This window comes from Dysidea avara, chromosome 4 (genome assembly GCF_963678975.1).
Source record: "Dysidea avara chromosome 4, odDysAvar1.4, whole genome shotgun sequence".
In the NCBI taxonomy this organism is placed as follows: Eukaryota; Metazoa; Porifera; class Demospongiae; order Dictyoceratida; family Dysideidae; genus Dysidea; species Dysidea avara.
The window spans coordinates 14,111,141-14,138,071 of record NC_089275.1 but is presented as its reverse complement, the minus strand read 5'-3'; the positions used below and the strand labels follow the sequence as shown (position 1 = coordinate 14,138,071).

Sequence of the window (26,931 nt, the reverse complement as noted above, 5' to 3'; positions counted from 1 at the left end):
GACTAGTTTAACAACTTCATAGACTCTGAATAGCTGTATCATACTGTACATACATACACACTGTGTATATGCATGTACATTATATGCATACATACTGTATAACCTAAATATTTCGAGGGGGGAAATTTTTGCTGATTTGATGGTTTTCGGGGTTATCATTGAAAATTTTAGCCTCGAAATATTTATACCTCCATATAGTCTAATGCATTTTGGGAGTGTTTGCAAATCCGCGAAAATTTTATTTTTAGCAACATTGCTCAACCTCGAAATATTTGCCCCTGGAAATATTTAGGCTATACGGTACATATGTACCACATTGCTCCACATTCACATTAAATTTGTCATCATTATAGTTATTTGGCACATGTGCACAGTACACATTGACAACACAATTATTTACAACACAAACATACTGTAGCTATAGCTGTGTAGTGTGGTTGTCAGTAAGAATGAACGTATATAGGCACCATAGTAAATTTTGGTGCGATGTCATTATGCGTAGGCAACATACACATCAGGAATCACCTTTCCGTGGACTGATATAGTGTTGTTCTGGAAGACACGGGAAATTACATTAGGCTAAACTATTTATCCCTAATGAAGGTGGGCAGTCAGCAATGGAAGTTTCACAAATATTTGAAAATCCATGCCATATAGCTATAATGAAAGGTTTGTAGCACTTCCATTGAAGCATGTGGAAATCTAGGAATGAACATTTCAATGGCCTTATTGCTTAAGACAAACGTGAATACTACTAAGTTTTAAAGAGAACAGAGATTATAGAACCATGCCTAGCAGTATAGCTATAGTCTGGCATAGCCAAACCCCACTGAGTCACTGCTCTATGAACTCCGAAACTCTTATTTGGTCCTGAGAATGTAGCTATAGCCAAATGAAGGAAGACGGATAAACTGAATTAGTCAGTTATGCTATTTTACTTATGCTAGATGATCACCTCTCATGGACACCCATGTTACAAACGTTGCTAACAAGGCTACAAGGATGTTGAACTTCCTTAAACATCATCTTAGTAAGTGTTCATCACATGTCAAGGTAACTGCTTATCTACTAATGGTTCGACCAGTAATGGGGTACGCAAGCGTTGTCTGGGACCCACACTATCAGACTCAGATATCAATTTAGAAAAGGTTCAGAGGTGTGCAGCTAGATGGATTCTATCTGACTATAGTTATCACAGTAGTGTTAGTGCCATGCTGGAACAGCTCAACTGGTTACCCCTAGTGAAGAGAAGGAAGCAACAGAGGCTTAATTTGTTCTATCAAATAATGCATGGAGAAATTGGCTTATCTTTACCTGAATACATTCATTTCACCACCAGACACACTAGACATCATCATCTGTTTCACTTGATTGTGCCACCTGCAAACACCACCACCTACATGACAAGCTACTTTCCAAGAACCATCCAGGAATGGAATTCACTGCCACCACATCTAATTGAACTGAACACTCTAGCTACATTTTCAAACTTGATTGAACAACACTTATAATTTGTGATTGTTTGGGCTTAATCAGCTTTGCTGTCTGCCCTTTTCCCCAAATCATAATAATAATTATTGCGAGCTTTTATAGCTAGCTAGCTAGCTGCTGTCTGTATGAAGACAGATTGAAAGTATTATGTAATGGACAAAATTTACAAATCAACAATAGTGATGGTTCTAGGGTTGACCGCTCTAGCTTATCACCAACTATAGCTACTTATTATGCAGCGGCTACTGCTATTGTTGTAAGAATTTTAGAGGGAAAATCACCTCCACCTTTTATACTGGACACTGGATTGAAACACTCGCACTGTATACAACGCTGTATTACATACAATCAAGCCTAAGACAACAGAAATCAACCAGCTATAGCGCCTTTAGTATCGATTTGTATAGCTACTGGTATCGAGTTGTAAGCGCACAAGCGCCTTTCCTGATTGAAACTGACAGTGTGTCACCGCCGACCAACCCACCCGATTTTACGTATAGGTAGCCGGCGTACCACTGCACACAATGTATAAATTACTTACAATATATACGAGTGTATCTACGTTGTCTCGCCTGACACAACACCTTTCCTCAAGCGCGCGCTTATTAATTATAAGTTTAAGCCTTGCTAAGCGCCCGGATAATATCGGTAAGTTAATACCGTATAATTTCGAGGTTGAGCTAAAAAAATTTAAATTACTATAAATTAAAAAAAAAAATTTATTTAACTATTTATTTTTTATTTAAAAAAAAAATTTAATTAGTATTAATAACAACTATTGCTATTAAATACAATTAACAATTATATAATGGAGAGAACCCAGTCTCTGCCTGGATCAAATCGACAGCAGCAACTGGATTCTCACGAATGAATCTGCCACAGAAGAACGGGGGGTAGACATCTAATTGCAGAGTGTAGTAGAGAAAAAGACAAGCAACATCTAATTAGTCCCATTACAGCAGCATAGTGATCATTCCTCTTCTGTGAAATGAGGGAAGCTAGACGTTTGTAAAACACAATAGCTTGATCAGCCATCCCAACCGTTGCAGAGAAAACAAGAGGAGTAAAGGTGCCATGCTCAACCTCACGAATTCGAGCTTCATAAAATAATATTTTGCAAATTTGCAAACATTCCCAAAATGTATTAGAGGTCTAAAAATTTCAAGGATAAAATTTTTGCTGATAACCCCCAAAACCACGAAATCAGCGAAAATTCTCCCTCGAAATATTTAGGTTAATATATATGGTACGTACTGTTAGTACTGAGGTATATTATCTATGAAATAGGGCACGTGAACGTGGGCACAAATATGCTATGGCCACACAATTTTTGCACTTGTTAAACAGTTAATTGGCCGGCTCTGCAATGGAAATCACAGAATCAGTGCAGATATTTTGTCCCAGTACTGTGGAGGCATGTCAGTATAATTTGTGTCCACATGCCCTGCAATCATTATAGTACATTGATGAAGAAGGGTGTAGGGGCAAGCTATATGTAGACTGTTGCTGAGGTCTCCCTTGGAAGTTATGATATAGCTATAACTACATCATTGGTAGTGTAAACTCTCAATTAACAGCATATTAATTACCAAACTGTGTAACTTTGAGTAGGAATGTCGCATCAACTAAAACTTTGTATTGCTGGAAATGTCTAGAGTGCCTCTACAAAATACTAGACTAAGTCCAATTACAAATGTATGCATTAATGTGACAGATAGTTAGTGTAAGTAACTGGTTTTCAACCAAGTCTCATCCTTTGACTCATAACTTGGGTCCTAAAAAGTACCAGTTTTCACCATCTGCTTTGGCTATCTTTTAGCAATAAAATAGTGTGGCTGCGCTGTAGACTGAGACCATGCAAAGTAGGTATTATCAACCACCGGTACTTGTTATCAACTATACACATATAGTATGTTACATATTATAATTATTTACCAGGTGCTAAAATGCATTGCAGCCGAAAACTCTGCTATAAATGGTGCAATTCAGTGTGTAACAATGTACACGTTCACCAAGTTTCAGATCAATTCCATGATTGGATTGCGAGGTACAGCTACAACCAGTCAATAGCACATGAAACACTATCTTTATCAATGCAACAACAACAAAAACTACAAGTCCTTAAACTGATCTTTGCTTTAACCTTCTTGTAGACTAAACAGAACAACCATGCCAGTTCGTCACAAGGGTGAACAAGGAAGCATTCAGAGAATTGTGTGGCAACTGATCCAGCTTATCAGCCAGACGTGTTTCACAGTTGTAAGGATCTATGAAACCTAAGGCTATATGTTTCCATTGTTTACATGTTACCATTGTTACAGCACTGGTATGTTGTTAGTCTTGGCCTTTTTGGGCAATTTGTAACCTTTGTACAGTGACATCAATGTTACTCTTATTCCACATAATAATGGAGTGTTGAGTCTACAATACATAGTAAGGACAAATCAGCTTCCTTCCAAGCTTGTTCATAACTGATCATGACTACCGGAGTCTCCATGTACACAGCAATGGTTATCATTATCATGATCAGAAGTGTCTACATTGTCAGTGTTTGCAATGTTGCGTCTTGTACCTGAAAGAGTGAAAGGTTGCAATAACTTAACAGAAGAAATTGATCCTTTGCCAGATGATTCACATTGTCATCATCACCTTTAGTATACTGGACCTATGGCATGTACATACTGATAGTACACTGGACAACCACAATACTTCTCTACTTGGTGATTGCCTTTTCTTGTCATGAACAAGTTTTAATCAAATAAGCTGCTTTCTTCCTTTGCCATATCCTTCTGTTGTAATATTCTAATGGGTTTGCCAGCAGCATGTGATATAGAGGGCTTGAGCCCAGGATTAGTATTGTGAACAACCTGACATAGTGTTTCTATCTTTCAGCGCCTGTCTAGGAACCTGTATATTTCCTGTCCAAATCTTTAATGTAACAGCATCAATGACACATCTGTTCACTTCTTGGGAGCACTAAATGGTGACAAAACTTGAGCAGAGTTAAGTGTGACTGCGGTGTTCCTTTCCCTCCTTTAATAGTCACATTATCGCCTCTTAGCATTTCTGCATAACGTTTGCTAGAGTTCCCTACATCGCTACAGGCCTACTTTAACAAATCTAATAAATGTTAAGTATATGTAATCTCGTGCTGATAATTAAAACTGTTTTTGCCAATAATTGAGAGTTTACACTATTTTATCGTTCAGTATTTGCGTAGCTATGCTTCATTTTCCACATACGCAGCTTCCTTTGCTAGCTTATATGAGACTAAAACTATGGGACTTCACTTTCTCTACTTTGTATATGAGGTGTTTGCTATATGAGCATTGGCGCTTATGAAATAAACTATCTAGTAAAGATAGGGCAGAGATGGTGTAATTCAGGTGATCTCACATAGGCAGTCCATTTTCTCCTTGTCTATTTGGCTGGGAAAAAGCCATCTTTTTATTAGAAGTGGTGCCGATGGCCTCAGTTTTGTCCTTGCTTTGAGCTATACCTAATCTCCTGATTTTATTATGGCTAAAAATGTTTGATGTATCCATCGCACTAGGATTCCATCCTGGTCCAGCAAATCATCCATCTCTACATCAGATACTTTGTGGGAAAAAATAGAATGTGAAAAGTGAGTACATGTTATATGAATGTGATTATAATTATTTGTGTGTATGTATTGGTAAATACAAACAAGAGTAGGTTATGATTGTTATATGTATCATATACTGTAGCTAAGAAACACTTTTCTGAGCCACAGTGTACAGTGTACAAACTAGCTGTACATAAATACATACATTTTTTTGCCATTTGCATTCATGATTGTATTATCATACATAATCCAATCCTGGTCAAACCCAGATATCACTTGACATGGACAATGATCTGGTTGATAATCCAGGTGACCTTGCTAACCTTGGTTTACAGAGCCTGTGCATGAGGGTTACTGCTGAATTAAAGGAAGTAAATAATTATATAGCTAGTTGTCTATATATTATATAGTTATAACACGCTTACAAGGGATATGACAAAATATATGAACGAGCGCCAGCAGGGCACGAGTGCATATATTTTTGTCATATCCGGAGTAATCATGTTATAACTGTTATATTCTACTCCCCAGTAGATGAAACGATTATAGATAGCAAGTTGTAGTGAAACAGTACCTGTTGAGTAGACATCCTTGAAGGATCAGACATTTTAGATTCTTTAGCAGTGCCACGCCCATCTACTTGCGATTAGTGAAGGTAGGGTCCGCAATCCGAAAAATCAACTTTTACAAATCGATCCCCCTACCATTGTGGGTTGTTCATTGTAGTATCCCATTGCTAGATCCACCATGAAACCGGAGGCACGATTGTTGTCTTCACAGAAATATCGACTTTAGTATTTCGTGAGATGCAAAAATTATTTTTAAAATTTCGTGCTCCACACAAAGAACAGGATAGAACTTGCTACTTAGCTAGGTATTATCTAGAGTTAATGTAGTTAAAAAGTACGCACAGTAATAAGCAAATGGTTCACTGGGTTCCCGGCACAGGGTTGCTTTCTCTCAAAAAGTAGAAAACGAAACACAAAATTTCGAATTCAAACTGCCCTACCAGCCAAGACAAGAAAAGCCAACTCTTCCTCATAGTGATGTGATAAGGTTGGATGCATAGTCTGTCTATGCTGTTAGTCTGGAAAGGATCTGAGACTTCTCACCATCTGGGTGAAGAACGTCAAAAAGTTCGTGCGTCATTTCAAGGGATTCTCTCAATGGTACCAAAGTACTTTCCAGTACTTCTGATGACACACTGGTCACTTAATTTTGTTTAGAATGATGATAAAGGATGGATCAAAACGTTTGGTAGTAGTAGTAGTTGGTGTTTCTGTGATTTCATATGGTGCAACAGGGCCGGAGGAGGGAAAGTTGAGTTGGTCAGGCCATTGACTATAATGTTGAAATTGCTACTATATACATGCCAATGAGAGAGGAGTTGTTGCACAGTGTGCGAAGCACGAGCATTCTAGGGGGGTCTGGGGGCATGCCCCCACAGGAAATTTTTGAAAATTAGACACTCAGATATGCAATTTTAGTGATATTTCACTGCTAGCTAGCTATATAAATATGCTCAAGCCTATCTGTTGTTCTGCAGACTTTCTGTACTATCTATAATTGTAGACCTGACATACAGGGGACACAGCATGAAACTTGCTGTATGGTTCATTTACTTAAAGTTCAAGGAGGGTCTGGGGGTGCAACCCCCAGGAGCTGCAGAATTTTTACAATTTAAAGGCTTGAAAATGCCTTAAAATTTAAAATTGATGCTAAATTTTAAAGTAAACTAGCTAGCAACTTGCAACTTTCCCCCCAAATTTCACAGGGAACCCATGCAGCATGGCCCCCTTTAGCTAGGATACAAGTACTATACAGTGAATGCACACAGCTACAATAAAAAGCTACACAGCTACAAAAATACAGTATACTACTATACTGGTTTGTATGAAGTGAACGGATCACCACGTAAATATACTGGTGGACAGTCACGAGACCAATCAGTATTCGAAAATGGCGCTATGTGGGTGAGACTGAGTTTGCTCAGTGTCTCGACAGGACGAGTGGGTAGTTGAAGAGGAGTGATTTCTACTCAACATCTCATCCAGATGGCCTGCACCATGTAATGTATGGGTGTACAGCTTCTTGCCGCAGAATGAGTCATCTGGTTTGTCACTGCCAGCCCTTCCGCGCCCAGTAAAAGAAGCCAAGGAATGCTAATGATTATTTTATGAAGATTGAATTGTGATATAAGTGTGCTGATTTAGAATCAAAGAAGGCACCTGCCTTACACGTGATAAATACCAACTGTCAGCACACGTGATACTGTATGTAGAACCCACAATCATTTCTGTACAAAACGATACGAATGCTATGCTGTACTGTAAGGTAATTGGAGGTACTATACGTGTAGTTCTGTGCTTTAGTTAGGCTGAGAAACTAGGTAACTACTCGTGTCATGCGTTTTCAATAACATCTGTAAAATGTACGTAGCCACATGTAGATGTGATCGTCCAAAGATTGCATGAGAGTAATGTAGTTCGAGCTGGTCAACTAGTTGGTTCAACTCCAGATTATTGGTCCGGCTCAGGCCTGACCAACCGGACCGTCTCCTCCGGCCTTGTGCAATATACCAGCAGCTCACTAGGAGGTCCACCTAGCTCGAATCAAAAATGAAAGATTTTATGCTTTTTTCGGTTTGTTTTTGGATGTTTTGCAGCATAATGGTGATGTAGGGTGATCTAGTGAAAACTTGAAGCTGCTGTGGAGCGTGATGGGTGAAGTCAAATTTGGACGATTTTGCTGCCTCCCTGGATGCATAGCTTAGAGCGAGGCGTGGAAGCCGTGGATGAAATAATAATTGACAACCGCTACTACCAAACGTTCAGGGACATCTTTTACCATAGTTTTAGTTTATAATTGATGATTGTTGTGGCTGCAGAAGCGCTGGAAATGGCTAGAAAGCGCGACACAATTCTTTGATGTTGCAGAAAAATTTGACGCTCGTCACCCAGATGGTGAGAAGTCTCAGATCTTTTCCAAACTAACAGCATAGACAGACTATGCACCCAACTATATCGAAATACTATGAGGAAGAGTTAGCTTCTCTTACCCTGGGTGGTAGGGCAGTTTGAATTCGAAACTTCGTATCTCTTTGTCTGTTTTTTCAAAGAAAACAACCCTGTGCCGGGCACCCAGCAGATCATTTACTTATTTCTGTGCGTACTTTTCAACTACAACAACTCTGGATACGATTTGGCTAAGTAGCAAGTTTCATTCGGTCCTTTGTGTGGAGAACGAAATTTTAAAAATAAATTTTGCATCTTGCGAGATACTGAAAACGATATTTCTGTGAAGACAACAATCGTCCCTCCGGTTTCATGGTGGATCAAGCAATGGGATACTACAATGAACATCCCACTATGGTAGGGGGATTGATTTGTAGAAGTTGATTTTTCGGATTGCGGACCCTAGTGAAGGAGGAAAGAGTTAGTGAAGGAGACAAGTGTTCATCGAAAATCTTTTTGCTCAGGTGAATGATTCTAGGTGCTTGTCGGTATTAGAGACTTGAAATCCTTGATGGATCAGACGTTTTAGACTCTATAGCGGTGCCACGCCATTTACTCATGATTATTGAAGGAGACAGGAGTTAGTGAAGGAGACAAATATTTCATTGAAACTTGCTCAGGTGAATAATTGTTGGTTAATTTAGGTGCTTGTTATTAGAAACTTATTTACTGTTTAGATAAGGATTTCATGGAATGTGTGAAGTTACACCAAATATGGTAAGCGTAGCCACAAAGCGTGGTATATCAATTATATACCACAGTTTGCCGTGGTATATCTGTTATATACCACAGTTTGCCGTGGTATATCTGTTATATACCACAGCACGGCGCTTTTTATCATAACCACAGGTGTGGTACGTATATGAAGGAGACAAGAGTTAGTGAAGGAGACAAGAGTTCATCGAAAATTGCTCAGGTGAATAATTGTTGGCTGATTTAGGTGCTTGTTATTAGAGACTTGTTTACTGTTTAGATAAGGATTTTATGGAATGTGTGAAGTTACACCATATATGTGACTGTCTCTGGGAAAGCTGGTCTTATCACCTATTTAAAAGTATCGAGAAACATCAGTTTTAAATATTCAGAGTGTTGTAGCTGGCCAGTGGTGGTAGCTACGCATACCAAATTTTCACATGTTTCTCAGCAATTTCTTACCTTCCAGATCATCCACTGATGAAGTAGCCAACAGTCAAGTTTCCCACCATTTTAGATAGTTTTTAAACCGAGGTTGTCTGTATCAGGCGAACTCCAGAAGGGTGGGAGGCGGGGGCCCTGGAAGGCGGGAAAGATGGTGTTCAAAAATTAAAAAGAAACGTGTTGGGATGAATTAGGCCAAGTTATGGGCCATTCAGGGCTCAGAATTGGCTAAAATGAAAGGAAATTTACAGCACAAGTCATTGTCCAACACCACGGAGCTGTACAGCCACACACAGCCATCTCCTGGTTGGCCAGGGCTCCATCAAGACTCCAGACCACTTGTACGGCTCGCCACTGTGCTTTAAAAAAGCAGCCAGCAAAAGCAGACCACTTTACTCTGGTCGACTGTGACAGTGAAATTTGATAGTACATTCATTAAGCTTCGTGTTTGTGTGAAAAAATCAAACTTCCTGTCTTGGGCGATAAGAATGGTTTTCGCAGATCCAGTCACATATGGTAAGCGTAGCCACAAAGTGTGGTATATTAGTTATATACCTCAGTTTTCCATGGTATATCAGTTATATACCACAGCGCGGCGCTTTTGATCTCAACCACAGGTGTGGTATATATATTCCTCCAGCCCCTTTTGCCAGGGTGATGTATGGATCAGACAGTATATGCACATTCTTGTTTAAGATCTCTGACTTGTAAGTGCCAGCTCAAAAATACCAACTGCAGCATGAAAACTTTGATCATGTGCAATTGCTTGAATGGTATAAGAAACACATGGTACATCAGTAGGGCTACCACCCTATTAATCGTTGACATATACAAGTGAGCTTAAAACTTTAATACCAAAGTATACCTGTGTTAGTGTTTGGTTAAAATAACACTCTTTATCTTTTACTTTTTTTGCTACTGTTAACTTGGCAATTGCAGGGCTAACTGCTCCCAAATCGTGACACGAATGTAGCTATTGACACACACACACACACACACACACACACACACACACACACACACACACACACACACACACACACACACACACACACACACACACACACACACACACACACATACTGACACACACATACACTTCTTCACTGCCTGTCTCAGGATCCTCTTCATCCCAGCCCCCACCCCCTATGAGACATGTCACACCTTCCTGGCCAAGGGACACTGAGTAACCTAGAATTGCAGGCTTTGAATTCTGACTAGGTGGGACTCATGGTGGGAGGATGAGCTACAGACAATAGCAGGGACCTGAGCTTCTTAACTTGTTCCATCTTGATGCAAGTGGTATATGCAATTCATGAAGTGTTTGCATAGTGGGGCCATGTTGCTGGGTTGCAAAACCAACAACTCTAGGGCACTGCCTAGTCTCCACCACATGGTCAGGGACAGGGCAGCTGCCATTAGCTACACCACAAAGGACTGTCCTCTGTAGTGTATTACCAGACTCACCACTAGGCATACACACACACATCTGGTTTAATTAAACCAAGTCAGTTCTGGGTCTCATCATTATCTAGGTTAGTGGATCAGCAATGATGCACATACACCCACCAGCACCAAACTGTAATAGGGTTCACTATGTAATAGTATCGTTACCAAAATTTATATACATAGTTATGTATGTAACTTTATAACACTGTAGCTATGCATGTGAGTAGAAGGCTAAGTTATGCATAGCATAAATTTTTATGCACTGATGAAGTATTAAAGTACTTAATAGCATGTAGAAATGGTATACAGAGCATATGCACTGAAGCTATATTAGCTTTTAACAGTGTTTATGGGTGTAAAGTGCATAATACAGTATAAGTATGCTAAAGTCAGCATTGTACTTTGGTGCTGTTCAAATATGGTTGGTATGAGAACTACATTGATGTGATTTTATTAGTTATGATAGTTAAGTCATTTCACATAGCTATATGAACCATTATAGCAGTTAGCATATAACAGAATACACAGTAACTCCTTAGATATGCAATTGCATACTAGAATTCACATGTTCTAACTTGTTTGATAAACAATGGTTCATAGGATGAATGATTGGATGAGTGGTTGTGTAGTCAGCTGAATGTATGTAGAATTATTGTGCGTATTGAATTAACAGTATAACTTGATGGATAATATTAAGTTTGAGGATTATCTTCAAACTTTCTTGTGATGTCATTCCATAAGTGCATGTACTCATGTTACTATCATCAGTAACAAGTCTAAATTCATCAATAAATCGTTGTGTGATAAAATGTCTCCCATTCTAAACAACATGAAGTAGGTAGGTGAAAAGTCGTTGTACAGTTTTGCATTCTTTTTGCCACTAGAAACCGAATGCACTGTAAGTGTAACCTCATGTTTATTGACATGTAGTTAATATCATTGCATGACCCCAGAATGTCACACTACATATATACCTTTCAGTACATCAATGCCTACTGTACATTTAGTGAGTATGGCAAACCAGCTAAAATTAAAATGCATGTAATTGACTTTAGTGTTGTGTACATGTAGGAATCATTGTGGTCATGTGTTCATTTACTATGTACAGTATGGTCAAAGGTGGACAATTGAAAACTCATATTATGTGAATGTAATAATATTCACAATAAACAAAGAAAACATGGCTATGAATAATCACTGTGCTAGTTCTTATAGTATCCCTCCCTTAGGGTATATGGCATTGTTACATCATTTTAGTTAAACTGACGTCTGTACTACTAATAATGCCACTAGCTTCTAAATGTATACACATCCATGTTACCTAAATATGGTTAATATATACACATTTCCTTTCTATGTACTGTTTATGGCTTAACAAAATCTGATGGTGCTGTGCTTTAATGGTAGTGTTATACATGTTACGTATGTCCAACTCTTGAATACCATTTTTAATGGTGCAGAGCATATACGCAAGTGATTATATGAGTTTCAAATTTAATACAGAGTGCATTGTATTGATAACTATATAGGAAATCCACAATTATTATGTTCCTGCATGCAGATGCAGTTTGTCATGCAAGGAGAAGTAGTTATAGTACGTGGTTTGGTTTTGTTATAAAGCCATGTACAATTACTGTTGAGAAGTTCTTCACATGGCTATAGTAGTTCAAAATGATGAAAGGGCTTAAGTTTGGCAAATATAATTTGGTGAATCAAATGAAGTTCACCAAAATTAGATGCTGTACATATTTGCTCAGTATTGGTCAAAATATTCAGATGTGTGTTGTATGTGCATTGTAACTAATAAATGTTTTTTTGAACCTCAAATATGCAGTGCAGCTCTAATGTGACAGTGTAGCTCTAATGTGACAGTGTAAGCTATTTATTATTTTCTATATATGTGACCAGATTTTACAGAACCGATCCAAATCGCACATCAGGCAAAATCAAACTAACACCACCAGTGGATAGCTACACTATCGTACTACAAGTTTTGACCCTCAGCACTACTCAAACTACACGGGGCTGGTTTTAACACACGTCTTTTCTGGGTGGTGTGGAGTGCTCAAATGGCGGTTTCAGGCCTTGTGAAGGACCTGGCTTGGCAAGAGTCAGTGGTTTACTGGTGGACAGCCGTATAATGTTGGCCAGACGTGTTCTCTGTTGATTTTGCTACATATCAGCCACTAAGGAGCCAGCACAGCCCTGTAATCTCGTGTCTGGACTCCAATCGTGGTCTGCCTCCATTTTGAGGTCTAACTTTTGCCCTCCCCGCCACCCCCAGCCACCCCCAGCCTCCACCCCTTTGTGAGCACTCGTGATACTACTTCACTCGTCCAACTGCTCAGATTTTCTATCTTATTTGGCGGGAAACTGTACAAGCAGCTACAAGTACTGGAAGTGGCTTGAAAGGTAACAGATTGATGCATCTTTTGTGTAAATTTCACACGCGTGCTTGCTATCCTTGGAGAGTTGTGCTGGCTTCAATTCTTTAAAACCGTTTATCTCGGAACTTCTAATGTGCGATTTGGATCGTTTTTCCAAAATCCAGTCACATATGGGCTTTTTCATTTTTTGTGGGGCCTTCATTGCTTGCTGAATTATACAATGAATGTATAAGCAAAGAGTAATCTAGATGTTCATTTCCATACAGCAAGTCAAAGTTCACTTTGATTTAATTATTTGTTTGCTTTAATTGCTTATCAAGACACACGGTAGTGTGTCGTGCGGCCCAAGAAGCCGGCGCGCAACCCTGTGAGTATATTGACAGGAAGAAAGAAAACGCAATTTTCGCACCTCCGTAGCTCTGTGCTGCCTTGATGAAACAAGACGAATATTGCTGTGTTCATTCCCTCCAACTTCTGTACTCCACATTCCAAATTTGAGCGAAATCGCTTCAGGCATTCCTGAGATATGCGACTTCAAAAATTGGCTTAGTTTCTTGGGGTTTTTTTTCTTATTTTTCTTCCTCTTTTCGCACACTTACAAAAACTGCTATAAAACGCGAACGCGTTATCCGATTGCCTTGAAATTTGGCACACAGAAGGGGGGTATAAAGGCGCATCTCGGTACCAACTTTGGCTGGAATACCATAAACAGGCAAAGAGGTATGAGCGATTATGCACGAAAAATAACACCAATATGTTGTCACGCCTACAGGGTAAACCGCGTATGGGAAGAAGTTGAAAATCGGTGGGTGAATAGGTTAACTATTGAACCTCAAACCTTTTGTGGTTTGAAAGAAATCGAGCTAAAACCCAGGAAGATACAACAACAAAACCAACAGTGTGCAACAATTATGCAACCGAGATTAGCTAATAAAAAACTACTACTTGCCACGCCTACCAGATAAACCGCTTGGGGTAATGCTTTAAATTCACTGTACAGATGGAGTAATCATCTTAGAAAGGCTCTTCAATGGTGTAGAAGAATCAGACTTAAAGCCACGGAGTTATAACACGAAATCCAACTTGGTGTAGCAAGTGCGAGATCGAGATACTCTAATAGAGCAGTCATCCTAATAGAGCAGTCACCCTGAACAGAATTCAAGAGATCAGTTAGAAATAAGTAACCTGTATAGAGATCAGCTACAAACAAATCACCCTGTAGAGAGTTCAGCTACAAAAACAATTCACCCTGTTCAGACATCAGTTAGAAGAACTTTTCTTGTAGAGAGTTCAGTTACAAACAAATCACCCTGTTGAAAGATCAGCTAGAAGATGTCACCTTGTAGATAGTTCAGTTACAAAGAAACCACCATGTAGAGAATTCAGCTACAAACTAGTGACCCTGTAGATACATCAGCTAGAAGAAGTTACCTTGTAGAGAGTTCAGCTACAAAGAAACCATTCTGTAAAGAGCTCAGCTTCAAACAAATCACCTATACAGAATTCAACTACAAACAAATCACCCTGTAGAGAGATCAGCTACAAAAACAATTCACCCTGTTCAGACATCAGTTAGAAGAACTTTTCTTGTAGAGAGTTCAGTTACAAACAAATCACCCTGTTGAAAGATCAGCTAGAAGATGTCACCTTGTAGATAGTTCAGTTACAAAGAAACCACCATGTAGAGAATTCAGCTACAAACTAGTGACCCTGTAGATACCTCAGCTAGAAGAAGTTACCTTGTAGAGAGTTCAGCTACAAAGAAACCATTCTGTAAAGAGCTCAGCTTCAAACAAATCACCTATACAGAATTCAACTACAAACAAATCACCCTGTAGAGAGATCAGCTAGAAGAAGTTACCTTGTAGATAGTTCAGCTACAAACAAATCATCCTGTAGAGAGATCAGCTAGAAGAAGTTACCTTGTAGATAGTTCAGCTACAAACAATTCACCCTGTACAGAGCTCAGTTAAAAGAGGTTTCCTTGTAGAGAGTTCAGCTACAAACAAATCACCCTGTAGAGAGATCAGTTAGAAGAAGTTACCTTGTAGATCTTTCAGCTACAAACAATTCACCCTGTAAAGAGATCAGCTAGAAGAAGTTACCTTGTAGAGAGTTCAGCTACAAAGAAACCATCATGTAGAGAATTCAGCCGCAAACAAATCACGCGTAGAGAGTTCAGCTACAAACAAATCTCCCTGTAGAGAGATCAGCTAGAAGAAGTTTCCTTGTAGAGAGTTCTGCTACAAACAAATCACCCTGTAGAAAGATCAGCTAGAAGAAATCACCTTGTAGAGTTCAGCTTCAAAGAAACAATCATGTGAGAGTTCAGCTACAAACAAATCGTCCTGTAGAGAGATCGGCTACAAATAAATCACCCTGTAGAAAGATCAGCTATAGAAGAAATCACCTTGTAGAGAGTTCAGCTACAAAGAAACCATCATGTAGAGAGTTCAGCTACAAACAAATCACCCTGTAGAAAGATCAGCTATAGAAGAAATCACCTTGTAGATAGTTCAGCTACAAAGAAACCATCATGTAGAGAGTTCAGCTACAAATAAATCACCCTGTAGAAAGATCAGCTATAGAAGAAATCACCTTGTAGAGAGTTCAGCTACAAAGAAACCATCATGTAGAGAGTTCAGCTACAAACAAATCACCCTGTAGAAAGATCAGCTATAGAAGAAATCACCTTGTAGAGAGTTCAGCTACAAAGAAACCATCATGTAGAGAGTTCAGCTACAAACAAATCGTCCTGTAGAGAGATCAGCTAGAAGAAATTACCTTGTAGAGAGTTCAGCTACAAAGAAACCATCATGTAGAGAGTTCAGCTGCAAACAAATCACCTGTAGAGAGTTAAGCTACAAACAAATCTCCCTGTAGAGAAATCAGCTAGAAGAAGTCACCTTGCAGGGAGTTCAGTTACAAAGAAACCACCATGTAGAGAGTTCAGCTGCAAACAAATCACCTGTAGAGAGTTCAGCTAGAAACAAGTCACCCTGTAGAGAGATCAGCTAGAAACAAGTCACCTTGTAGAGAGTTCAGCTAGAAGAAGTCACATTGTAGAGAGTTCAGCTACAAAGAAACTACCATGTAGAGAGTTCAGCTGCAAACAAATCACCCTGTAGAGAACTCAGCTACAAACAAATCGCCCTGTAGAAAGATCAGCTAGAAGAAGTTACCTTATAGGGAGTTCAGCTACGAACAGATCACCCTGTAGAGAGTTCAGTTACAAAGAAACCACCATGTAGAGAGTTTAGCTGCAAAATAATCAATCACTCTGTAGAGATTTCAGCTAGAAGAAGTCACCTTGCAGAGAGTTCAGCTGCAAATAAATCACCCTGTAGAGAATTTAGTTGCAAACAAATCACCCTGTAGAAAGATCAGCTAGAAGAAGTTACCTTGTAGAGAGTTCAGCTACAAAGAAACCACCATGTAGAGAGTTCAGCTGCAAACAAATCACCTGTAGAGAGTTCAGCTAGAAACAAGTCACTCTGTAGAGAGATCAGTTACAAAGAAACTACCACGTAGAGAGTTCAGCTACAAACAAATCACCCTGTAGAGAGTTCAGCTAGAAGAAGTCACATTGTAGAGAATTCAGCTACAAAGAAACTACCACGTAGAGAGTTCAGCTGAAAACAAATCACCCTGTAGAGAACTCAGCTACAAACAAATCGCCCTGTAGAAAGATCAGCTAGAAGAAGTTACCTTGTAGGGATTTCAGCTACAAAAAAATCACCCTGTAGAGAGTTCAGCTACAAAGAAATCATCATGTAGAGAGTTCAGCTGCAAACAAATCATCCTGTAGAGAGTTCAGCTAGAAGAAGTCACCTTTTAGAGAGTTCAGCTACAAAAAGATCACCCTGTAGAGAGTTCAGCTAGAAGAAGTCACCTTTTAGAGAGTTCAACTACAAAGCAACCACCATGTAAAGAGTTCAGCTGCAAAAAAAATTAATCACCCTGTAGAAAGATCAGCTAGAAAAAGTTACCTTGTAGAAAGTTCAGCTACAAAGAAACCACCATGTAGAGAGTTCAGCTGCAAACAAATCACCTGTAGAGAGTTCAGCTAGAAACAAGTCACCCTGTAGAGAGTTCAGCTAGAAGAAGTCACATTGTAGAGAGTTCAGCTACAATGAAACTCCCATGTAGAGAGTTCAGCTGCAAACAAATCACCCTGTAGAGAACTCAGCTACAAACAAATATGCAGTGTAAAAAGATCAGCTAGAAGAAGTTACCTTGTAGAGAGTTCAGCTACAACGAAACCACTATGTAGAGAGTTCAGCTACAAACAAATCACCTGTAGAGAGTTCAGCTAGAAACAAGTCACCCTGTAGAGAGATCAGCTAGAAACAAGTCACCTTGTAGAGAGTTCAGCTAGAAGAAGTCACATTGTAGAGAGTTCAGCTACAAAGAAACTACCATGTAGAGAGTTCAGCTGCAAACAAATCACCCTGTAGAAAGTTCAGCTAGAAGAAATTACCTTGTAGAGAGTTCAGCTACAAAGAAACCACCATTTAGAGAGTTCAGCTGCAAACAAATCACCCAGTAGAAAGTTCAGCTATGAAAAGATCACCCTGTTGAGAGTTCAGTTAGAAACAAGGAATCCTGTAGAGAGATCACCTAGAAGTATCACCTTGTAGGGATTTCAGCTACAAACAAATCACCCTGTAAAGAGTTCAGCTACAAAGAAATCATCATGTAGAGAGTTCAGCTATGAAAAGATCACTCTGTAGAGAGTTCAGCTAGAAGAAGTCACCTTTTAGAGAGTTCAGCTACAAAGCAACCACCATGTAGAGAGTTCAGCTGCAAACACATCACCCTGTAGAGAATTCAGCTACAAACAAATCGCCTTGTAGAGAGACCAGCTAGAAACAAGTCACCCTGTAGACAGATCAGCTAGAAGTTACCTTGTAGGGATTTCAGCTACAAACAAATCACCCTGTAGAGAGTTCAGCTACAAAGAAATCATCATGTAGAGAGTTCAGCTAGAAGAAGTCACCTTTTAGAGAGTTCAGCTACAAAGCAACCACCATGTAGAGAGTTCAGCTGCAAATAAATCACCCTGTAGAGAATTCAACTACAAACAGATAGCCCTGCAGAGAGTTCAGCTAGAGTCAAGTCACCCTGTAGAGAGAATCCTGTAAAGAGTTCATCTACGTACAAGCAGATCACCCTGTAGAGAGTTCAGCTACATTTCAAGTCACCCAGTAGAGAGATCAGCTGCAAATTATCCTGTGGGGATTAATTGACATGTAATAAATATATGCTCTCTTTTTATACTATGAACTCTTGATATATGCATTATATACATAATTTGTACATTTACTGATAAAATCAGAATGAGTTAAAGTATTTATAAAATCTGCTTCATCTTTTTCTTTTTCCTGTGGTAAAGAAAAAATATAGGTTAAAAAGCCCCAAAGCTGGCCATAGGCCGGCTTTGGGGTATACAAATACAAAAAGAAGTGAAATCTAATCAAAAACAGCCAAGCTGTAAAAAAAGGAGTGCGGCCCTTGAAAAGGCTATGGTGAAAAAAGATGTGAAATCCAAGGTGGCGGCCAAGAAATGGCTGTGATGGTAGGTTAATGGTAAAAATTTTAATAACGACAATTCAGGTGAATTTTGTGTCAATTGACCAAGCAGCACCAAATTCACCCGAATTGTGGTTATTAAAATTTTTACCATTAACCTACCATCACAGCCATTTCTTGGCCGCCACCTTGGATTTCACATCTTTTTTCACCATAGCCTTTTCAAGGGCCACACTCCTTTTTTTTACAGCTTGGCTGTTTTTGATTAGATAATATTATAACAACATACACATCCACACATTTATGCACAGATACATAGTATTACATACATGCATACATACATACATACAAAAGTGCACAGTTTTGTATTTCAAGTTCCTGATGAAATGAAGTGATCAATTTTATAATGAAGTAGCAGTACTAAGACAGTCAGGATATTCCCATATCACGAGTGGGATGCTTAACATGAACAAAAGTATGTTACATAATCTTATGTAAACTTTGTGCTTTGTTATACAAGCTCCTAGAACACACTCTCTGTTGTCTACTATAGTAATACTTCATACGTAAAATTCACCACAGACATGTGTATATTTGAGTGTAAAACATGGAAAGTCTCTAGTACCAAGTATCATTCAGCAATTTCCTACATGCAGGTAGCTACTGTCAACTACCTCAAGTATACAGACAATAACCAAATCATTTTATGGATCCCTGACATGACAGAATTATACATGAATCAGTTGTATGCCATTGTAACATAAAGGCCTAGGGTTGCCATTGAGTTACAAAATGAAATATTCGTGTTACACTCTGCTGTGTAGTGTGTCTTGTATTTCATGAATTTGTACCGTGGAGATGGATTAAATGCTACTCGGAAGCAAGCAAGATCAATAATAAAGTACTTAATAAGGTTATATTTTCTTCATCACCTATAGTCATCCTTTATGCTATGAATCCTCTAAACAAATAACTACTAGACTGAAATATAAGCAGGAAACAGTGTGCATGTATGTCTTCTCTATGTCACATGATAATATTATTGACAATTGAAATTTCTTTGCTTATTCTTAATACCGAATAGTACGTAACACTCGGATATTATTGCTGTACTATTATATCCATTGTGTACATTATCGTGTTTTCTAAATATCTGTGGTTACTGGACTCCGAGTCTTATTGCAGAAAATTATAGTATTAGTATATACAGTGGAACTTCACTTACCAAATTAGGGGCAAATTGTAATAAAGACAAACAGTCCCAACAGCCTACAGCAGATCTGGCTCCATACTGCACATGTTCTCAATAATAGAAATTTCTTTTTCAGACGTAGGTTCCACTGTATGATTCACTACCATTTTACTGTATATGCTCAATACACCACACCTGTAGTTCTGTGAATGAATTATATACAGCACAGTTGTACACATGCTTCTTACTGGCATGTGTTGTGATAGACTTAGTATTATGGACTAAAGCTGAAATGACAATATTTCACTTTTAGTTTAGTTGACATTCTGCTCGAGCTTTGACATTAGTTGACATTCTGCTTGAGCTTTGACATTAGTTGACATTCTGCTCGAGCTTTGACAAACAATGTAGAGTGGCTAACATAGCATAGAAAATGTGTTTCATTGTATCCTAGTATGGATAAGGCGTATTGCATTGTTTTCTATATTTTAATTGCAATTATATATATAAATTAATGATTGTAATAATGAATGTTCATATCGGGGTCCATATTTGTGTTCAACTATTTATAGTATTGTTTATTAGCTGTTCTATGTATACTGTGGAATTGATAACCACTTACACATATTTGGTCATAATGTAACTGACATACATAGCTACATTTGTTTGGTTTGCCTACTACATAGCAACTAGTGTGATAGTCATGTGATCATTCACTTTGTAGTTCCACAGGTATAATCACATGCTGGCAACAAACAGCCACGCGTGATCTCCTGAATTGATAGAACTTTGGCAGATCTAGAGCTAGTAAAACTAAAGGAAATTGTATTAGCTAATTGTATGATGTTCAGTATTGGCAACAAAATAAATTCATCCTTTGAATTAATTTGCTACATGTTATAGTGATTGATGATATACTAGTACTAACCTTTCCTCATCTCAGTTCACCATATTGGACTACAAAATAGCCAAAATCAGGCATCAGTGCTACTTATGAATGCATTACAAACTGTAATTACACATTTACACAGGTTGTAAGAGCTGTATTGTGAACGCTGGCTCCTAATCAAAGACAGTTATAGCTATGTAGATGGTGAAAGTATTAGAGGAAGCTATGTATATAAAAATTGAGTTACATCTAGAACATTGCATCCGATGATGAATTATAACAACAACTACAATATTTACTTGGTTAAATGCCGCACCTTCAATAATAGTAGCCGCACTTAAGTGGTATCATGATTGGTTTTGAAAGTAAGGGGTTTCAACATCGTTTTCAAGCATCGAGTGGTGGTCAAGTTCGAATAGCTACCGCATTGATTTTATGACCTAACATTTAACCAAGTAAATGTGGTATATCAACATTATGATATACGTACACTGTAGTGCATATAAATATGTACACATAATTTACCAATATGCAACCACGTGCAAGTATGGATGTACCTGTTTCTTGCATTCTATTTTATTTGTAAGCTTACATGCAATGAGCCTTGCTCTTTTTTGAAGTACATGTGCGTCCATCACTACAGTAATACATAAAGCAAACTGCTAGTGTATTTATTGACAACAATATCTACATACCATATTCCCTTGGTTAAATAGCACACCTTCAATAGTTCAGTTGGGTAGTGCCACAATCGATTTCAAAGGCTTAAACATCATTTTAAAGCTCTGAGTGGTAACTGATTTTGAATAGTTGCCATGTCGATTTTTAGAGCTAAAGTAATAAAGCCACAGCATTCCAAGTAAATTATTATTATGATAGTTATGCAGATTTGTAATTCTGACACGATACATTTGTGTTTCCAATCATGCACGTCATGTATAGATGTTTACGAGCCATCCTATTATTATTTGATGGTTTTCAACATCCAACGCTATACACAGCAACATACACTCCACAATAATATCGTGTCCTCTTGTCCATTTGGAGCCTATACGCCTTGAGTTTCTTATGGATTCCTGCGCCCATGAACTTGTTTCACTAACTAATCAACATATCCCCACATATATATGATCTCTCAAATATGGTATTTTTAGTACAATTGCAAATGTTTGATCTACAAAGTGGTAAGAACATCTTATGACTCATTGTGATGATGGAAATAGTTTAACCATTTATGCTGGTAACACTGTAGTTGGTGTAAGACTACGGTCTTAGCAACCTCGTGAATACCATCTATTCAATGATTTGAACACCTGAAGGAGCTGTGGTAAGGAAGATAGACATTATTGCATACATAAGCACTCCAGAGAATGAATACCTGTAGTATTATGCTGTTACTGAAATTCACTGATGCTTATGATCACAAATTGTCTGCCTCTTCATTCCTCACATTCATACACGTAACTATAGTTACTGTGACAATATAGCTAGCTGATATTGAAAGGAGGTCATAGCTAGTTACTTCTTTAATCATTTATTGGAAACACCCAACATCTTATGCTGAATAGCTATGAAGTTCAGCATATCAAATTTCTTCTTACTAATCATAGTGAATACTAGTACATATACGTACATGCAACACAAGTTTGGGGTGATTGGTTTTAAATTTGCATCCCTGAACTCATACAAACTGAAGCTTATTCAGTGTAAAACATCACATGCTTACTTTGGCTTTAGTGTCTGCAGTCATATGGGGTTGTACGTTAACAACAGTTTGTCTGATGTTCATGTTTTTTTTTTTCAAATATCACTTTCAGCAGCAACAATTGCAAACTTTCAACTTTTCCTTGTTAAAATCAGTGATTATGTCTTTGAGAGGTGCAAGATATACTTGTGGTAGACCAATGCGTGCTACTGCCAGTGAACTTTCTCTGGCAGTGAGTGAAGCCAAAATAATTATGACGTTCTTCATTGAAAATTCTTTTTTGAAATGTATTACAAAATAAAAGGGAAAAAGGGAAAAAAACTTCCAATAGTCACAGTAGCTAGCTAGCTATATGGTGGACCAGTAAATATTGAGGATTTTTCCCTCAGCCCCAAACCTCCAACATGTCATGATCAGTGTACACTAAATATGAATTTTAATGTTACATAATATAAACGAACCTGCTGTCAGATTCGTAGCCTTAGGGATAAATGCCGTGCACGTGACGAATGTTTGTCTGGCCTCGAGTTCATCATGTACCCGGGTAGCTAGCTATAACTATATATAACCGCGGTACGCAGCGACACTATAGACTATGTCGGTAAGTATGCTCATGTTATCGAGAAGTCAGAATCAAATAACAGAAGACCTAGAAACTCTCCGCCCACGTTTACACCTACACAGCAACCATCTAATTACGTCATCACTGATGCACGGCTCACTTGCATATAAAGAGCCAACTATTAGATTGTGCGTCTCAAAGCAGTTGCCTTTTTGGAAGATGAGAGCAACTGTGACGTTTTATATTTGCTTGTTCCTTTACTGTGGGCAATCCAGTGCGCAGTTTCCTACCGAGATTTCTACTGGGCTTACTAGGGAGGAGAAACAAAGCGCCCTGGACCTGCACAATGACTTGAGGAGACAAGAAGGAGCCTCTGACATGTTACTAATGGTATTGAAATGATTGGATTGTGCATTTGAAAATGTTATGTTTACGTGTGCTAGCTAGCTAGCTACTGCCGCGAGGTCATACGTAGCCGCACTGTGTACTGTACCTACGTTAGTCTCGCGCGCCCGACCCATACTTTATGGGTCGGGGGTGGAGTGGTGGGGGGGGACTAGCTAGTTATTTAATAGCTACAGTACCATTTTGGGTTAGGTAGCTGCAGTACAGAAGACATACTAAAGGTGTACCTATATGCAATTACTTTATGATGTGGCTAGTATATGCAAGTACTCTATGATGTGAAATTTGATGCTCATTGTGAACTCAGATATGTAGATCGCATTACCTCTCATGCAACTTCTATACATGTTTTTATGTAACCTCACAGTGTAGCTATAGCGTACAGGCAGGTTTACTTGTCAGGTTGTTTGTTAATCAGATAGAGTATCACTCTGTAGCTATATTTGTACTAAATTCAAATTGAAAATTGATCACATTGACAAAGGAGACTGGTGTAATGGCATACCTAACCACCTACATTTAGTGGGATGAAGTAATTTGCCAGTTACGCACATTTTATGCTAAATGATGCGATAGAAACAGTTAATAAATTGCTAATGCTCAAAAAAATCACATGAGTGAAACTGAGTGTTTCTTTGATTAACGTTCTGTCCAAATATGATGACAGACTGGAAATGACCTAACCCCATACCGGTAACTATTTTGCATCTTAAGCATACCGTATTAATCATATTTAAACATAGCTACTAATCTGGATTTACACACAATGCAACAATTTCTGGTATATTTACATTTGCTAACTAATTATGTATCTTGTTATTTGTGTGTTCATTCTACAGCAATGGGATCAAGATTTGGCAGAGTTTGCACAGCAGTATGCTGATGGTTGTAGGTTTTCCCACAGCAGTTCAGCTGATAGGATGGACCTTGTTGATGGTTTCTCGTGGATTGGTGAAAACCTTTATGTTACAAGTGCCTCAAATCCTAAATCAGTAGTAGATGCTGCAATACAAGCTTGGTATAATGAAACATCTGATTATGACTATGGCAGTAACACATGTGCACCAGGGAAAGTATGTGGACACTACACACAGGTGAGATATGGTGTTTGTCATAAATCTCTAGTCATAATGAACACGCATTATACAATGTTAGCCAGTCCAGGTGTGCAGTATGCATTACTGCAAATGCTATACAGAAAAAGCACCATGCAGGTATGCAGCTGATCATAAACTATGTGAAACCGAGTGCGATGCGTGCAGTACTAGCATCAAGGCCAAGCACTCAGTACTATATTTTTCATAAAGCATGAGCAAAGCTATGCTTCAAACTATTCATCAAACTTTCCTAGTGAATTGAAGCACAAAACATTCAGTGCACTATCATGGCAGCTGACCACACTGTGCAAGTTATCACTTGTTCTCCACTGTACTTACTTACATGTAGTTACGTATATGTGCTGATTACTATGTTACACTATTCTGTTGGTAACACCCAGCTGTCATTGGTGTTGTTGACAATAAGTTGCTGACATCTTGCATTTTAATTTTTGTCATAGCTGTACTTTATTAAGCCATTAAAGTTTGTGGGCTATAAAGTACAATTCACACCTCAACTGTACTTAATGGAATACTTTTCATTTGATCTCATCAATGCTGTTATGTAGCTACATCGCCCATGACTGATGACAATTACATATATACAAACCCTATAGGTGGTGTGGGCCAGATCATATTTGGTGGGATGTGGGGCAGCTTCCTGTACTAGACTATATGATGTTGGATTCTCATCAGGAACTCTTGTTGTGTGTAACTATGGACCAGGGTGAGTTACTCCCTTGTAAAACTGAGTATGTGACTACACTGTGAATAACACTGGCTGGCACAGCTTTGTGTGTACACTTTATAAAGTATTACTTTTCAAGTGGGTCATGTCGTTCAGTGTTTGAGAATGTTAGCTATAATGGAATCTAAACCACATGATGTTTTCAGTACTAGTTGGGGTGATTTGTAAACCAATGTTCAATGAATCGTAAACTTTTATCAATTAAATCTTGAACTTTTATCAACTAATCGTATGACTGTATACTGTGAAACTATCTCACAAAATAGTTTCATCACTATATCTTTGATTGAATCCCTAGAAAGGTAACAATGAATTCATTTGCTTTGTAGATGTAAGTGTGTGCTATTGTAAATTACCTCCATGTGTGATAATAATATAAATTGAGCTGTGTTGATTCTTATAGAGGTAACTTTGTTGGTCAACATCCTTATACTGTTGGTGGAGCTTGTACTTCCTGTCCCAGTAGTGCTGGAAATTGTATAGATGGACTGTGCTGTAAGTTTACAACTATCTTGGCAAGTATACAACCTCAGTGCTGTAGGCCTATCCTTGATATACCTTAGATATATTGTTCAATTATTGCTGCATAGCTATAGGTTGTAGAAGCAGTGCCACTTACCTTGTTTTTATGAAAACAAAACGTCTTCTTAGCATATATAGTTTTGTAATTTGAGAACATTTATTATACAGTATGGTAGTACTGTATATTAGGGATCATGAAGGCTGGAACTTTCTCACAAATAAAATATTGACCATAAACAATAGCACCTTGGCAGTATTGGTTAGGTACAAAAGTTCATTCAGCATGACCCTGAACGTTTCCAAAAGCTGAATGCTTCTATTAAAGTGATATTTTTTTATATGGTTGAATTTTTGCTGACTGACTAATTGACTGACTGACTGACTGACTGACTGACTGACTGACTGACTGACTGACTGACTGATGCCTTCAGACTAGATAATGACTAAGACTATGGTTTGATTATTTCACTGTTAGATATTCTTCAGCCAATATGCATGTTATGGACTTATCTTTGTTCTCCTTTGTGTCCAAGCAATTTTGCTGATGGTACAAGGTCTCAATTCATAGTATGTAGCACACGATGGCTTCTCTAAGTTTGTAATGAAAGATACCCATATAAATTTTTCTGTACAGATTTTTGTACTAGCTAATCTTCATTTGTATAATGACTGAACATAGATGGTGACCATTTAGGCTTATTTTGTCATGTTTACTTAGCATGTGCATTAAATACCATTGGTTGCTATTGTACACAGGAAACCTCATGTACTACAGGGTGCATCTACTAATACAAACAGTAATCATTCAACTAGCTATATAAACATGTACTTAAAAGAAACATGTATGCATATAATTCTACACATGTTTTGACTTTAACTCTTTCTACTTACTATGTAGCTGCACTGAATTCACCATTTGTAGTACCGGGTGATGATGATGAAGGGCAACCAAGACCGAGTGAGTTGTTTGCTGAAGCACACTTTTATGACAATGTACGAATGGCCATATCTCAGTATTCAGACTGCATTCTGTATTCTGTATCTATTATTCTGTAACATTTATTACAATGCCAATTAAATAGTCCGAAAATTATGTGAGCATATAAAGCTTAATGGGACCAGAAGTTATGAGCCATAAAGATTTGAAAAAAATTGGGGAAATTTTGCATGTCCATATTATGCCCTATTTTGCAGGCCTGGTCATGCATATAATTA

General features: G+C 38.3%; 1 protein-coding gene and 1 long non-coding RNA gene across 2 annotated transcripts in view; both read left to right on the top strand.

Moving 5' to 3' along the window:
• Positions 1-1,901: 1,901 nt before the first annotated feature.
• On the top strand, positions 1,902-20,622 carry LOC136253113 (uncharacterized). Its single transcript, XR_010699962.1, has 3 exons — positions 1,902-1,991; positions 5,045-5,116; positions 20,513-20,622. It is a non-coding gene; the product is annotated as an uncharacterized lncRNA (long non-coding RNA).
• Positions 20,623-23,163: 2,541 nt separating this feature from the next.
• Positions 23,164-26,931, top strand: part of LOC136253577 (fibrocystin-L-like) — a 21,519-nt gene continuing 17,751 nt past the window's right edge. Inside the window, exons 1-5 of the mRNA XM_066046243.1 lie at positions 23,164-23,334; positions 24,189-24,443; positions 25,064-25,173; positions 25,598-25,689; positions 26,615-26,674. Coding sequence (XP_065902315.1) covers positions 23,164-23,334; positions 24,189-24,443; positions 25,064-25,173; positions 25,598-25,689; positions 26,615-26,674 — 688 coding nt within the window. The remainder of the gene's footprint in view (positions 23,335-24,188; positions 24,444-25,063; positions 25,174-25,597; positions 25,690-26,614; positions 26,675-26,931) is intronic.